This window comes from Talpa occidentalis, unplaced genomic scaffold (assembly GCF_014898055.3).
Source record: "Talpa occidentalis isolate TD23 unplaced genomic scaffold, MPIMG_talOcc4v2.1, whole genome shotgun sequence".
Taxonomy (NCBI): domain Eukaryota; kingdom Metazoa; phylum Chordata; class Mammalia; order Eulipotyphla; family Talpidae; genus Talpa; species Talpa occidentalis.
The window spans coordinates 31,703,386-31,721,094 of record NW_026555331.1 but is presented as its reverse complement, the minus strand read 5'-3'; the positions used below and the strand labels follow the sequence as shown (position 1 = coordinate 31,721,094).

At 32.6% G+C, this 17,709-nt stretch overlaps 1 protein-coding gene across 12 annotated transcripts in view; it reads left to right on the top strand.

The window, feature by feature from the left end:
- Positions 1–17,709, top strand: part of VPS13B (vacuolar protein sorting 13 homolog B) — a 622,702-nt gene that overhangs the window by 154,220 nt on the left and 450,773 nt on the right. Inside the window, exon 17 of one of the 12 annotated variants that reach the window (XM_054692071.1) lies at positions 13,323–13,406. The exons of the other annotated variants lie outside the window; for them this stretch is intronic. Within the exon in view, the coding sequence (XP_054548046.1) occupies positions 13,323–13,342 (20 nt within the window). The 3' untranslated portion in view covers positions 13,343–13,406. Of the gene's footprint in view, positions 1–13,322; positions 13,407–17,709 lie in introns of those variants that run through there. 12 annotated transcript variants of the gene reach the window in all.

Here is a 17,709-nt window from a genome sequence, read left to right as displayed (position 1 = left end):
TTTTAGCTATCTATGACTCTTACTTAAGGATTACATTATTAAACTGCAAAATAATTTGCTGTTGTGAAAAGTATCTTCTAACTGCCATCTTTTTTAATTTAAAATATTTTTAATCCAGGAAATATTAGGGTGCCCCCATCAGGTGTTACCATATATTGCACCCACTAACATAGACTGTTATGCTTCCTTCCCTCTTTATTTTTTCCCTTCCTCCACCCCTTTTTCTTTGGAGTTTGTTCTGTAGTCAACTATCAAGTGTTAGTTTTAAAGCTTGTCTATATCTGACTATTAATTTAGTTACTTTATATTCCACATATTAGTGACACCATCTGGTATTTATCTTTCTCCTTCTGGTTTATTTCACTTACTATTTTCCTTTCAAGCTCCATCCATGTGGCCATTAATGCCACCTTATTTACCAGCTTCACAATGATTATGCCTCAGTTTTCACTTTGAATTATAGGTAAATCACTCTTTGTAACTGAGAAATAGTGTTTCCTTATAGGTTTTATATGCTTAAATTCTGTCCATGACTTGAAATATATTTATTACTAACAAAGTAAAATAAATTAGTTGTAAAGCTTTTAATTTTATGTACAAAAGTAATTATTTCAGAAGTTCATTGGTTAGGTACACAGTTAACATAAATATTGAAAGAATATGTAAATAACTTTGAAGGTCTTCATAATTTTTCAAATTTAAATATGTTCTTAAAACATTTAAAGAAGACAGTAATAGAGGTTGCATTTTACCCTCATTCTTTGCAGAATCTTCAGACTTGCTTAATGGACCATCAGTAATAAAACTTTAAAATTGTTTTTATTTTCTAGTTATTTTATTTTACCAGTGTCTTTTAAGATAAGGTCCTATTAGGAATTATTCATACCATATAAGGTTGAATGACATGTTGAACTCAGAATAGTTGAGGAGAAAAAACTCAGTGATATTTAGAAATAACTAAAAAAAAAAAAAAATCCTTGACTCAGATATAATAAAGAAAAACATTTAAAGCGTGAAAAGAAAGTGTAAAGAAAATGACAAAACTTGAACACAACCTATTTTCCTAATCAGCATTGCAAACTTTTATAGGGATGCTTTCAAGCCATTTGTAAGGAGGCTTTAAATTATTATAATAGAGGAAAAGTAGTTCAATACTTGGTGGGAGTATTAGCAATGTTACCCGAAAGAGGCCTTGTCTTTCCCATCTACTTTGGTTAGAATCAAGTGTTTATGTAATATTGCAAATGTGTAGAGATGAGACTACAGAAATAATTCAGTAGCTGACAGCAGTTTAGAAATTGTGTACTGTCAGAATGAAAATTAGCTGTTAAGATACTTACTAAAAATTTGTATTGATGAATATGTTTTTATTAGAGTCTAAACTTATGTTCCAGAAATTCAATCTTATATTTGACTTTAATATAGCTGAGTAGATGTCATACTTTAATACAGGAATCTAGTTAACATCTTTATCTTTTTTCTTTTCTGTGTTCCTAGTATATCTGTCACTTTACTCAGAGTATACAGAGTGTTGGGTAATTTTAGAAGAAAGAATTTTTAACATCAAAACCTTGTATTTTCATTCTAAGTTTTTCAGAGGCTTGTTTTATTTTAATAATCCAGTGGATTGTATATGAAGTGGAATTTGAACGTGTTTAAACATGTATAATCAGAATCATTGCAAATATTTTTCTTTTTAACAAAGTAATGCTTTACATTAAAACCATACTTGAAAAAAAAAAGAAATACCTTCCAACATGATTTAAAGATAAAGAATAATAGCATGCAGAGTATTTTCTATGTATTACTTAGGTTAGTGCATATAATAATTACTGTAGGTTCTTTGATAGTGTTATTAAAATCACTTACTATGAAATACAGGGTAATATATAAATAAAACAAATTTTTGCTCTTTTGGTTTGTTTTGATTAGAGATAACCACTTAGTGATTCTATCACCAATAGATGAAATAGGATGGTATTTACTATAGGTGGGGGTTAGAGATCTTAAAGTTTAAAAACTGTGGTGTGGTGCAGTATCCAAAAGTTAATAAAGGACACATTTTAATAATACAAGAAGTGGTTTAATTTAATTAACTGTGGTCTATATACCACTCATGGGAAACCACAGTGCATTTACTGGCTGATGCTTCAAAGCACTAGTGATTTCTCACATTCACTGTCCACATTCACTGGCCAAATATGTCATAGAGGCATTTATCCAGGATTTGGAAAACAGTTCTCATGAATTTTACTCTAATGATAAGTCTAATATGTAGTTCATTTGTTGGTATCAATTTAATGGAATTACTGAAATCTTTCCTTAGTGAATTTTAAGTATGAAACTGTAATGATTTCTATAAGTTTACTGAATCAGAGAGCAATTTGAAGGATTTGTTTCTAACTACAGGATGCAATGATCATCATGCCCTTTTATATTCACCCTCTAATTACAGCCTACATTACAAATGGAGGCAAGTGTGGAATTGAGACAAATGAATGGCATTTCTTATATGTACAATATTCTGGAAACTTGAAATTTCATAATCCTATGTCAGCCATCTTGGTCATAGAGCAGTTTAGAAAATTCTAGTTTTATATCTGTATTTTAACATTTGAATAAATGATATAACTGATGGTAATTTTCTTTCCCATAAATGTATGGTATTTACTTTTAGAAGTAATTTCTGGATTACTTGATAAGAACTTTGAAAATTAAGGGTTATAGTCCTAACATTCTATTATGGTTTTCTTTCACTATGTTGTTAATGAAAGGGTAACAATTGAGAACTTTGTGAAAATGGTTGGGGCAAGTGATAAGCATAATAGATTTATATTAGTAAATTGGAAAACAGTTCATAAAAATATATTGTTAGCAAGAAATGACAGTGAATGAATAAATAATGTATGTTTTTAAGTCATGTTTTAAACAGAAAAAATATCACAGATATCTTCAGACAGTAGGGACACCCTATAGGGGTATATAATTAATTTAGGAAGTATTTCTTTTACTTGAGTATAAAATGCATTTTGGGCAATCTTTTTTTTTTTTTAAACTTAAGAATGACCAAGCCCCTTACTTAAAACTCTTAATGGTCCCTATTTCTCCAGCTTCATCTTATACTACTATCATCCACATCCACCAATAGTTTTCTTTCCCTCTGAACTTCTGTAATAGCTCCCTCAATCATAGTTCTTCCTTCAGGTTAGTGGCTAATACTTTTCCATTGTCTGCAACATGGTAATTCATTCTGTTCCCACGATCCTTAATTGTGGCTTATTTCCTTTTAGCCTTTAGTCACAGTTCTCTAGATCAGGCTATGGGTCCCATTCCTTATAATTTAAAAGTACCCTATATTTTTCCTGTGACAATACTTAGACAATTTTGTTTTAATTCTTGATTGTCTATTTCTCAAAAGGATTTTAAGAAAGATCTTATGGGAAAATACAATGTCTATGGTTAGTAAGCACAAAACAAATATATTTTGAACGGATGTATTCTGGTTCTATGACTTACCAGTTTTTAAACCTAGGAAACAGTTATCAAGTATTACCATGTAGTCCATTTTGGTGAGGATGAGGGAGAACAAGGTTTAAAGGATGAGTGAAACTAGTAAAAATAGATAAAATTTCATAGGATTGTTTATCTCTTGTTTTCTGACTTTATTTTAGTAGGGGAAAAAGTTGAAGAAAGTTAAACTATAATAAAAGTAATATTAGAAAAAATTCATATGACATTAATTTTACATAAAAATGAAAAAATCTGAAATATGCATGTTTCATATTAATAATGACAATTATTGACCAGTTTATTTCAGTTCAAAGAATGAACTAAATTAAAGCAGTTCATTTTAAGCACTAAGATTAATAAGATATTGAAGAATAAGAAGCATTTATAGGAAACACATAGTATGCTGTATAGTAGTACTTTACTGTTCTTTAATTTATTTAGTTTAGTGAATAATAACAGTATGATGTAGATATGTCTGTCCTAGGGTGAAGATTGTTTTTAGGATTTTAGAAAACATCTCCTTCCCCCTCAAAAAATTCAACTCAGTGAGGAAGATACTTATTTGACTTAGCCAAATAACCTGAACAAATATCTCAAACTTAAATCTGTGTAAGAATCACTTGGAGGTGCTGCTGAAATACAGGTTCTTAGGCCCATCCTGTTGTGTAAGTGAGACCCTTGCATATGATGTTTAATAAGCATCTAAGCTATTTTGTCTTTGTCTTCTGACCGTTTAGTGGCAGCACTAAGATGTAAAAATACAAATAAATATTTATATAAAATTGAGGTCCTTTTGAATAGTTAGATGCATTTAATCATGAATTTTGAATACACTTTAAATACATTGAGTGAAATTGTTACTTAATTGATTGCACAAGACTTAATATATGGATTGATAAAATCAATCAGATTGCTATAAACACATCCTATGGGTACCCAACTGCAGAATGAATTGTGATATAAGCAGTTTTGTTTATTATAGTCTTTGGAAAAATAATTTGAAAAGAATTACTACAAATGTCAGAAGTGTTCTTAGTCTGAATTATATAAACAAAAATAACTTAAGTTTTTAAATATTTTATAGTTTGCTTTGGCATTTCTGGTATTCCAAAAATGCCATATGCTGACACTAATTATATCTTAATATCATTTGTGATAAATTGTCAATTTTTTTAAGGAATTGTCAACCAGGGCCTCCCCTGGTGGCGCAGCGCTTGAGTGCTGGGCTGCGAAGCTGCCTGCAGCCTCTGCAGCGCCGGTCGGACGAGGGTCCCACATGGCGCGCAGACCTCTCCTGCCGCTCTCACTGCTCCCCTCAGCAGTGTATTTCGTTAGTCTGCCTCTTCAGCTCCCTGCTCTGGCTCTGGTGAATTCTCTCACCCTCCCGCGCTTCTGACTGTACCCAGGCTTGTATAAATAAATAAATCTTAAAAAAAAAATTGTCAACCAAAAAATATTTTGTAATATAGTAGTTTATCCAACTTTGCAAGAGAATAGCTTTCTTCAAATCTTGGTTATTCTTTGATTATATATTATTTATAAAGATATAAATTGTAAATATTTTGTTTTTATCTGTTTTTTTATGAAATTAAAGTAATGTGTATTCATTTTAACAAGTGAAGTGACCTATGGATAAAGAAACATGTTTAAAGAAGTTATTTCTTTCCCCTCTTCACTTTCTCTAAACATAAACACATTATTGCAGGTTTGAGTTGAATAAGTCTGGATTTCAGTGAGATTCTTTTTAAAATTTTTTAAAAATTAATTAATTAATTAATTTATTTATTTATACAAGAAGTGGGTACAGTCAGAAGCGCGGAAGGGTGAGAGAATTCACCAGAGCCAGAGCAGGGAGCAGAGCAGGCAGAAGGACCGAAGTACACTGCTGAGGGGAGCAGCGGGCGGCAGGAGAAGTCTGTGCGCCATGTGGGACCCTCCTCCGGTGGCCAGGGAGCAGCCGGGGATTGAACCAGCGCCGCAGAAGCCGTGGGCAGCTTCGCAACCCAGCGCTCAACCGCTGCGTCACCGGGGAGACCCTAAAATAATTTTTTTGAAGAGGAACTGGGGTGCAGTGGGTGAAAGGATTCACCAGAGGGAGAGTGGGGAGCAGAACAGGCAGATTCACTAAAATACACTGACAAGGGGAGCAGTGGAGGAGACTGGAGAGGTTTGCTGCACCATACATAGGTTAGCTTCTTGGCCGGGGATGGAACTCAGGCCATAGTGGTGATAGTGCTGAGCTTTAACCCCTAGACCACTGGAGAGGCTCCTCAGTGAGATTCTGTGGATATTTGGCAACCTGTCCTTTTTTGCTTAGTATCATTTTATGGTTATTTTTTCAGGATAGTAGTACAAATATAATTTGTTCTTATTCAGTCATTTCTGTCTTGAACAATTAGGATGTTTCCCCCTTTTTGCCACTACTTATATAGAGTGGGTCAACAGATAGCTTTGCATAAATCCACAGATTTGTTCTTTTTTCCTATAAGGTGAATTAAGAATGTGGGACTGTAGGTTAAATAGAATGTGCATTTCAGCTTAATGAAATTTATTTATAAGGTAAATAATATATACCATTTTAGTACAAAAATTGATGGGCATGGAAATCATGAGAAAACATATAGAATGAACTAAAACATTTATAAATTTGTCACTTAAGCATACTCAATAAGATAAAACAACTTTTTAATTGTTTTTCTCATCTGTTTTTTTCCAGCTCATGATGTCAGTTGTGTTATAAGGTGCTAAGCTTTATTTTTTTCTCACTAATGAGATTTTGCGAAGTGGTTTCAAGTTCCTAATTTATAGGTTTTTTTTTTTTTGAAGGCCTTTGAATTATATATATAGATTTGTCTTGCTTTGTTCCTACTACTTCTCCTCAGAACTGAAAACTTCCAATAAGGTTTGTTATGCAATCTAGAAAGTACAATATTTAAAGAGAAAGGAAAGATAACTGAATTAGGACTGGGAAAACTTGATCTCTGGATGTGGCTTCTACTTGATTAGTCATGGGATTTTGATTATTTGACCTCTTAGAACCTGTTTCCTCTACTGATTCCAAATGTGGAAAGTAATGACTTAATATTTTGAGAGTTACTTATTTGCAGTTGAAGAAAAGAAGCAAAGATATAAATGAACTCTAGATACATGATCTTATCCTGAGTCTTAGAACCATAAATAATTTTAAACTTTTTCAGACTCATTATTAGAAATTTTCTTTGTGACCTTCTGCAAGTCCATCTTGATCACCGCTACAGCCAGCTTTTGTTCTGATTTCTGTCACCATAAGTTAATTTTGCTTATTCTTGAAGTTCATGTAAATGAAATAATATAGTATATACTCCTTTGTATCTGATTTCTTTCTCTCACTAGATTGTTGTGATTCACTGATGTTGTATGAATATACTGTGTATCTATGCAATGTGATATGCTGTGCTATTTGGTATTAGTCATCTGTTAAGACAGGTAGGATAGTTTGATAGGTTCTAAGTAAAAAGTAAGTTGAAGACCAGTATGTACAGTATCTTGCCACCTTTATTTTTTTATTTTTAAGTATTAAATTTTTTTTATTAAAGTGGCATTGCATTTTGACGTTATATATTTCAAGTGTACATCATTATAAATCAATATCTGTATATACTGCATTAAACTTACCACTAAAATTCCAGTTCTAGCCTTCACTATACAGTTGATCTATTTTACCTGATATATTCACCCTTCTAACCCCTTCTCCTTTGGTAAACACTAATTTGGTCTTACATTCTGAAAGTTTATCTTTGTTTTATTTGGTTCATTTGTTTGGCTTCTCTGTATACCACATATGAGTGTAATCATATGGTATTTGTCTTTTTCTGTTTGACTTCTTTCACTAAGTATAAAACCCTTTAGGTCCCTTTGTGTTGTTGCAAATGTCAGAATTTTATGTTTTCTTTTTATAATTGAGTAGTATTCCATTGTGCATATATATACCATATCTTCATACAATTAACTGTTGATGGATACTGGTTCTTTCCAGCTTTTAGCTGTTGTGAACAGTGCTGTAATAAATATGGGGAAGTAAGTACATATTTCTTTGAATCAATGTTTTTTGTATTTTTTAGGTAAATATCCAGCAGTAGGATAACTGGATCATATGACATTTCTATTTTTAATTTTTTGAGTAATATCCATACTGCTTTCCAACAGAGGTCAGTTGTTTCCTCTTCCTCACAACCTAATACTTGTTTCTTATCTTTTGAATAATAGCCATAATGACAGGTGTGATGTAATATCTCATTGTGAATTTGATTTGCATATTTCATAATAAGAGATGAACATCTTTCACATGCCTATTAACCATCTCTGTATTTTTCTTTGGAACACTGTCTATTGAGATCCTCTACTGATCTTTTAATTGGGCTGTTTTTGTGTTGGAGAATTTTGAGTTCTTTGTGAGTAGGATATCTTTTCATTTTGATGTAAGTTATTTTCATTGTGCAGAAGACTTTTAGTTTAATGTAGTTCCATTGTTTATATTTTTGCTATTGTTTGAGTTAAGTCTCCAAGCACACCTCTAAGGTCTGTGTCAAGGAGTGTATTGCCTGTGTTTTCTTCTTTTTATTTTATGATTTCAGGTTTTACATTGTCTTTAATTCATTTTGCATTATTTTTTGGATATGGTGTAAGATAGTGGTCTAGTTTTCATGTGTGGCTGTTTAGTTTTTACCATACTGTTTATTGAAGAGACTTTCCTTGCTACATACTATGCTCATGACTCTGTTGACATTGATTAGTTGTCCATATTTATAGGCTCTCAATTCTGTCCCATTGAGCTGTGTTTCTATTTTTATTCCAAAACCACACAGTTTTGACTACTTTTGCTTTGCAATATAGTTTGAAGTCACATGCCACTTTTGTTTGTAAGAGAAGGATGTGTGTGTATTGTAGTATGTATATACATGCATATTATTGATAGATGAACCAGTAGATACAGAGATCAGTAGATAGGTAGATCAGTAATTTTGCGTGGAAGAGTTTTATACATGCAAAGCAAGCACTAGTTGTTAACCTCTTGGAAAGTAGAAGGCATGGAGGAGATGGAGAATGGAGTATGTGAGGCCTGCTTCTTTCTAAATTCAATAAAGTGACTATGGGATTGCTTTGCCTTTTATGTTTTTGTAATTTTTTTAATGGAGAGATGGTAAAACATTCCCTCACCAAGTATATAAAAGCTTTAAAAATTATCTTTTTCTGGAGCCTCCCTGGTGGTGCAAGGGGTTAAGACACAACCTATGAAGCAATCTGCAGCCACTGCAGCACGAGTTTGATCCCCCGGCCTCAGGGAGTAACCCACGTGGTGCAGCAGACCTCTCCTGACTCGCCTACTGCTCCCCTCAGCAGTCCACGTCAGTCAATCTGACTGTTCTATTCCCCACTCTGTCTCTGGTGAATCCTCTCACCATCCACACCTCTGGCCTGTACCCCAGTTCTTGTATGCATAAATAAATCTTTAAAAATACTATCTTTTTCCTTGCCTTCCTCTTTTCATTTTACCTATCTCTTTTTTCCCCAAAGATTGATTTATTTATGCATACTAGATCTGGGGTACAGGCCAGAGGTGTGGATGATGAGAGGATTCACCAGAGACAGAGTGGGGAACAGAACAGGCAGACTGACTGAAATACACTGCTGAGGGGAGCAATGGGTGAGACAGGAGAGGTCTGCTGCACCATGTGGGTAGCTCCCTGGCAGGCTGAGAACTGAACTGGTACTGCAGAGGCTGTGGATAGCTTTATAATGCTGTGACACCAGGGAGGACCCTCATTCTACCTATCTCTTCAAAATTCTTTCTAAATTGTATGGGGGAAATGATCCCTTGATTTTACACTTATCATTATAAGATTTGCTCTTAACTTTGCTTAAAGAAGATTGTGCCCATTATGATTTTTTGAGTCTCTCTCTCTCTCTCTCTAGTCTGTGTATGCAGACAATGTACTTTTTCTGTCTTCTACCATTAACCCTTCTCCCCCAACTTCAAATTCATTTTCTCTGACAAGTGTCTTAAATATTCTAGTAATTGTTTATTAAGTTATAGTACTTTTAAGCAATTGAGATATGATTCAGTTATAAGACAGTATACTACCACACTAATGAGACACCTATGTTTCATTTACATAAATGACAAACTTCATTATTTGGTAATGAATACTTTAAACTCTTAATTGATTATTTTTGGTGACTGAGGCAAACTTGCTGAATTCACCCTTGGATTTTCAAAAATATAAATAGGCTTAGTTTTAGCTATAGACATCTAGGCTTAAGTGAAACAAAATGTGAAAAAAGAAAGGAAATATACATCATATCTTGCTATCCCTTAGTCATTATAGTTCATAATCAAATCCTTGTAAATTAATATCACTAGTATAGAAATGCTTTTTAAACTATGTTGTTACTATACTGAGGTAGCCAGTCTTTGAAGGCAATACTGTATGACTCTGTAGGTTAGATTTTGAGATGCCTGAAGCTTCTATATGGATCAATTGGAATATTTGCTCTGGAAGAAAGAAATCAGCCACTATGTAAGAAAGTCCATTTTCCTTAAGACTGTTAAGTGAGGAAGCCCAAGCTAGTGAAAAACTAGTACAAAGAAGGAGGGAAAAGATGTTTATCTGCCCCCCATGTGTTCCATTCATCTAAATAGAAGGCTTAGACATGTGGGTGATGAAACCGTCTTGGATCTCTAGCTCAGTGGCAACTTCAGATGATACTAGCCCCCACTTATCCTTTGCAGCTGCAAGAAAGACTCAGGCAAGAAGCACCAGATGAATCCAGAAAATCCACAGGACTTTAAGGGAAAAAACAGATTGTTGTTTTAAGCCACCAAGTTTTAGAGTAGTTCCATAACAATAAGTAACATGTACTGTTAAATAAATTTGATTTAAATGTATCTTATTGTGAACATTAAAGACCAAGATATTTTACTGTCACATTTTACACATGTCTAGATGACAGCATTTTAGTTGCATATTGTTCTGTGAGGTTCAAAACCAAAACTCAGCTGGATTCAACCTGGAGCATTTAAGGCTACTAGGAAACTTTAAAGAGCTATGAATAACACCTCAGGGACCTATCAGTAAATACAGGGATTCAGGTTGAATTCCAACTACTTTCTATATATAGTTTCATAACATAAAAAGTGAGACATGAGATAATTTACTTTAAAGAAATCTAATTAAATAATTATAAGCTTTTTACTTCTTATTCCTCATTTGCTCTTTTCCTACTTTAGATTGTGTTTTTGTTAGCTCAATTAAAGCATAGTAGTATTTAGTAAAGTTACCTTTTGTGTACAAGGGTGGGGTTTATATTAGACTAACATAATTTTGAAATACTTTTATACCTTCCAGATACAAAAAAAGCCTCATGAATGGCAGAGTCTGCTAGTGTTTCTTGATACTAACTCTTTGACCTCAAGTTCACTGAAGATTAGTATATTAGGCATAATGCATTCAAGCTCATTTTAAAAGATAACTTTCATGTTTTGTCAACTGCCAGATGGACTTGAGTATTTTGGGGGAAATGTAGTTATTATAGTCATAATTATCAACTGCTTGAAGTGCTTACCTGATATTTTAAAGAATATTAATAAGGTCATATTTAATTTGGTTAAGCGCTTTCACATGAATGCAAACTGATCATGTCTTATATTTTCATTTTTCCCCTCAGCCATTTGTTAGTTAATACACTTTCATTTCCTATCTGAGAACTATATATTTGTTTAGAGTCTAATATTAATATACTAGTAGTAGATAATTAAATGCTGGCATACACAGTTTTGGGTAAACACTTGTACTCTTAAGTTCATTTTAAGCCATATATGAATTGAAAAATATAAATATAATCAAATATAGAATTGGTAAGCATTTTAAAGTATACTTGTAAATATTATAGTCAAGGTATACAATTGCAACAACTTCCAAATCCAAAATGAAATTGGAAACTTTCACATTTTGCATTTACTAAACCAATGTATAGATTGTTATTTATGTTTAAAACTAAAAAATAAATTCTACTTTTCTCCAACCATTCTAACAAAAACTTAGTAAGTAGGCATTGCTTTCAAAATGACACAATCCAGCAGTTATTTGGTAAAGCTAGCATAATCATAAATTTCCCATCCTTGCTTTTTCCAAAAATACTAACCCATATTGTTCTCCCTGGACCTGTTGTAGAGATGACTAATCCAACTGCTGAGGTCTCCCTTTATGTGTTTGATGGAACACTTGGCTTGCTGGACTACAGCTGTGTGTTTATGTGCATTGCACACCTGCAGGGCCCTGACAAATAGCTGTAGTATGTAGAGGATACAAAATTACTCTGGCAGTGCTGCAAATAAGGAAGTTTCTGTTTTGAAGTCCATATGTGTGTGAGCTTGAGATGCCAGCTGGTGTATTTATGTTGCATGCACAGATGTAAAACTGCCAACTGATTTTATACCAAATAAAGTCTAATCTTTTTATACTTACTTTGTGTCAAAGTTATGAAGTGGTACGTAAGAATGTTCTCACGATTTAGGTCTTTTAAAATAAAAGCTGCTGTTAAAAATGTGAACTCATGACATGATTAGGAAAAAGAATAGTGTCATAGATGATATTTCTTAGGTGCTATCTGTAAGAATTTTATTGTTTTATCATTATATAAATAGAGGTTTGATTTATTATAATCATTAATGATATATATATATCCTCTTTAGTGACTAGAGTTAGTCAAATCTGTGTTTAATCCAATTTATGAATACTGAAATGTAAAAGCCAAATTTATATAGTTACTTGAAGACTGGACTTTCCATCTCTTCAGTATACTTAATTTTAACAATGAAATGTTAGTGTATTTTGGGCATTTTTGCCAGTGTATTTAAATTTGTTCTGAAAGAAATACTTGTATTTACACTTCATTTTCTAAGTTTATGGAAATTTAAATACCAAAATAATAATAATTGAAAACCATTTATTCAAAAGTACCTTTGAAAAAGGCATTTTTTCTTTTCACATGTCCCATCTAACAAATGAAAAAACCAGTTTTTTTAGTGTCTTTCCTAAACAAGTTTAATGATTTGATAGTTTGAAAATTGATCTTCAGATGAATATTTGCGAATTACCCTTATATCTTTTGCTTAACTGCACACTTATTTTAGAGTAGGAATTCTTTTTTGATTAATGTTGGATAGTAATTTTGTCTGAGAACTATCATGGAATAACCTTTTATTTTTTTTTCCCCAATAGTCTCGAGTATTATTGATCATATTTTAATTGAATTATTTTCAAAAGTGTTGACCTTTACTGTATTTGAAATGTGTACAAATTCAAAGAAATTCCAGACATTGCACAAAAACGAGACCTGGTAAACTCTGTTTAATTTATGTTTATTTACCTAAGATTTCCTGATGGGTCTTCCCTTACTTTATTTGATCTATACTAGTTTATAAATATTTGCAGATGAAGAGTAGTTCAAGTGGTTATCCAAAATCATATTTATTTTAATTAGAAAAAATTAATGATGCTAAAAATATTGGCCTTTAATCTTCTATCTAGTTTTGCATTGAACACACTAAATTTGTGTTTCACATACATTTGTGAATATATTAATTCAGTGTTCTCTGGCACTGATATAATAAGTTTGTTCTGACTTTGTACTTATAGTACTGCCTTATTTTAGTCCCTTATTCAATTTTATTTGGCCTAACATTGGTATGCCTTGCTAATTATCAATTATTCATTGTTATTGATAATTTCAAACTTATAAATATTTTTAACAATGTCTTTATTTTATTTCAGTAACACCTAAGCGGGCATGATTTCTTCCTCTTCCAGTGCTAGGAATTATTTTGTCATAAAAGGTGTGCATTTGCTGTTATTTCTGACATGCTTTTACATGTACTTTTACTAGCATTTCATTTAAACAAATGTGTGAAGGTTCTGAGTTTTTAGCATTGTACCTGAACTTTAAAAAGTACGCATTTTGATTGCATCATGCTTCTCAGTTCATACTGATCTTGATTTAGAATTTTTTTTCAGTATAATGAGACAGGAAGGTGGAATAGAAACCACATCTCCTAATGGCTAGCCTGAGTGATAAAATGTGCTGTTAATCACATATCAGAAGTAAATCAAAAGACCAGGGGGATAAAGGCAGAGTAGACAGGATAGCATAGTTGAGTGAGTTCTTGATCAGGAGGCAAACAAACCATAGCCTTGTTCGCTTACAGTTGTGTGACATCATTTTAGTTTCTGGAGCTTTTGTTTCGGTTTTCCACCAGAGAAATGGAATACTAATTTTGATTTAATAAACTTGACATGACTTTTAGTAAGATAATAGACATAAAGTTCTTCCTAGGGTTAGGGAATGGAGCATGTAGTAGGTATGCTATAAATGTTGACTTTCTAATAGCAGTAATAATAGTAGCAGTTTAGAAAAAAATCAATTATATAGGAAATAAGAGATATATATAACGTGAACTCAGAGGATAGAATCAAGAACATTTAATTGTTTTATATATTTTTTTCTCAAAGAATATTTCAAAGAAAGGATCAAACCTGAAATTTTTACAGCTAAAAGACAGAACCTTTTATTATTCATTTGAGAGATTATGTTCCATACATTGCTTGGTTATTTAGTGCCAGGGCCAACTTCTTTTAGTAGGGTATCACTTCAAACACTGCTGCCGCCACTGCAGGTTGCAAGCACATGATTGAAGGCTTCTAGTTCTCAGTTCATGCCCAGATGTCTTTCAATAACTATAGCCAGTAATTTCTTCAAATTGCTCACTTTATCAGCAGCACATGTCATCAATCCTGAAGTGGTTGCTCAAGTCAAACTGCAGAATCTCTAGCTTACAGACGCAGCTGCAAACAGGTGAACAGGCAGAAAGTAATTTGTGCAGCTTGGTGGCTGTCAGACGAAAGACAGACAATCTGTGTTTAAAACAGATTGCAGGCCCTGTATGGGCCAGACAAAAGGGATTTCTCCAACTGCAAATAATTCTAAGGTTAACATATTTTCCTTTCTGCCATTAGGTGATTTGTTAAAATTGGAAACAATGAACATTATAAATCTACACAGAAACTAGAGACAAGATGAAAGAGAAAATCAGATCACTAAATAGGTTTACATTTGTCTTTCCAAAGAAGTACAACTGGCATTCATATAAGCTATTTTCTCACAAATTAAGCCAAGTTATAAAATAATTCTTTGAAACTTATGAGATTATAAATGTTTCAAGTTGCATTAAGAATTACTGATACTAAAAACAATGAAACCTGAACACTACAGTTTTTATAATAAAAACTTCGGTTTTTAGATTGGTTAATTTGTGAATGTTGGATTTTGCTTCTTTGAAATATTATTTATTATTGCCCTTGATGGTTTATTAATGTACACTTTAAAGGTAGTATATGCCACATATATTACACTTTTTTAGCTGATGAAAATTTACCATAGTTGTTCAAAAAAATTCTTACAGTGAAAAAAATTTTGGAGAACTTAATCATTTAAAAAAGTTACTTTCACATTTTATTTTCCTTACTCTTGCATTTTCTCTCATGTTTCACAGTCAATTTAGTGTTGTAATTGTTTTAATGGCTAGTGAATGGTTACTAGGATAGTGTTGATAGTTTTCAGAATACAGCTAGATTGAAGCTCCAGTTGGGTTGTATTTTGTAACCTTGGATAAGTTACTTATCCTCTCAGATCTTCAGTTTTTCACTGATATTGGGGCTATTTTGGTGATTTTTTGGTGATACTTAGTGATTTCCTGCTAGAATTTAAATATCCTAAGGAGAGGAAATGTGTTTGTCTTGCTCCTAGCTCCTAGCATGGTGTTTATCACCATGCTGTGAACCCTGTAATTCAGTAATGAATTAGAATCAATTTATAATTGGTTCTGTGAATTTCAGAGTCCATTTTGCTGATTTTCGTTAGTTATAGCAGTCTTTCCTTGCCAACTGTCTTGACCTTAAATATTAGCACACTTTTGCTTTATATTTTGAATATAGACAAAATGAGGAGATAAGACTATTCTAACTTTTCTTTTTTTAGCTTACCTAAATACTGATAAATTATTCTTCATTATAATCATTTTTCAAATATTGACTTTTCAGTATTGAAGTATAATTGATAAAATTGTAAGATATTTAATGTGTTTCATTGTTATGATTTGATATACACATATACATTATGACAGGATTAATGCATCCATCACATGTATATGCACAAGGACTTAAGTTATTTAGCAGATTTCAATTACATAATACATTGTTATCAACTATAGTTACTATGTCATACATTAGATCCTCAGACTTTATTCAGGTTACAGCTGAAAGTTTATATCCATTATCATCTTCTGCTTCTACCACTTTCCAGTCCCTGGCAACCACTCTTTTTACTCAAGTTTTTCCAAGCGTTTGACTGTGCTTAGATTCCATGTATAAATATCATAATGTATAAATACCATAGAGTATTTGTTTTTCTGTTTGACTTAGCATAATGCACCCAGAGTTTACCCATGTTGTCACAAAGAGCAGAATTTTCTTCTTTCTTGTGGCTGAATAATAGTTCATTGTATGTGTATGTGTGTATGTGTTGCATCATCTTTCATTCATTTGCTGATGGAACTTATGTTGTTTTCATATCTTCATTGTGAATAGCGCTGCACTGATCATAAGAACGCAGATATTTTTTCTACTCAAATATTGATTTTTAATGTCAAACTTTTTTGTGACTATAAACATTTTGCTCTCCAGTCCCACCTTGGTTCCTTTCCATTTGCAGGCCAAAAATTGAGGGATGTGAGAATACAAGTGCAGTTCTTTAGGTCTTGCAGGTTTCTTGTATCAAAACCTCTTTGCCACTAGAACAGTATATAAGGCATTTAAAATATACTAATGTGCAGATCTCACACCAGACCTTTTATTTTGGAATCTCTGACGGTCAGATTGGGTGTTGGTTTTTAAAATAAACCTATTTATGTTAATCTAAAGTTTATGTTAATCTTAAGTTGATCCACTGTTGAGGACAGCTACTCTAGAACAGAAATGGGCAATATGACCCATGGTCTAATTCAGCTCACTGCTGTTTTTCATATGGTTATTCGTTATTTTCTGTTGTGTTAAAACAACGGAGTTGAGTAAGTACAACAGAAACTCTGTGTCTCACAAAGCAAAAAATATTTGCTCTCTGGCAAATACAGGAAAAATACTCCATCTCCTGCTTTGGATTTGAGCTCTCATTATCATGTATTTGCCAATTTCCTAGATTTCTTGTTAGTACTTGATATAATCTGTTGGGAAGTTAACTAGGCTTCTGGTTATCTTTTTATTTCTTAATGGGTTGTGAGCTATTAGAGGGCAGGCACTGTATTTTATAGCTTTTATGCTGCAATACTTAACAGTTAATTTTGCATAGTTGGGTCTAAGTAAATGTCTTTTGTTGATATCAACTATTGGCCTATTGCTTCATTAATTGATGTTAACTCTTGGTTATTGCTTGAGGGTACCAGCAAGGGGCAGCATGGAGCTTTTGCCTTGCACACTTTCAGTTATATTTTACTCATTCATTCATCTGTAATATTATAATATGTTCAAGCATTTTATATTACCACGCCATAATTTTATAATTGTTTGGTATCTCCTAATTCTTATTTTCATTTCTATCATTCCCTTTAATCTTCATTACTCTTTGTGAGTTGTACTTAATTTTTATTTCTATCTCCATTACAAAGAACCATACCATTTTCACCATTTTTTGATAAATTTCCCTCCTGTTTTGGGACATTTTAGCAATTATTGGGATACTTATGTCTTAAAAATATTTTGGGATCTGGCCAATGTGTGGTTGATCCAGTTTTAGGAATAGTTTGACCTTACTTCTAGGCCTCTAATGGATCAAAATTAGCTTAGCTTTTGTTGCTAGTGTGGTCACAATAATTTATTAATTGGAATTTGTTCTGAAGAGAAAACAGACACAAAGGCTTCACATAAGCTTGTGTTTCATTCCCCCTGAATGATGCATTCAGGTAGTTTTCAACTCTTAACTGTGCAGTTTTGTTCAAAGATTATGTTTCAGTATTTGCATTCCAAATATAGTTAATACACATACATGTGTTACATATTTACTAGGAAAGTAAGATCACCATCTTAAAAAGATTTTTTCACTTCAGTTGTTGAA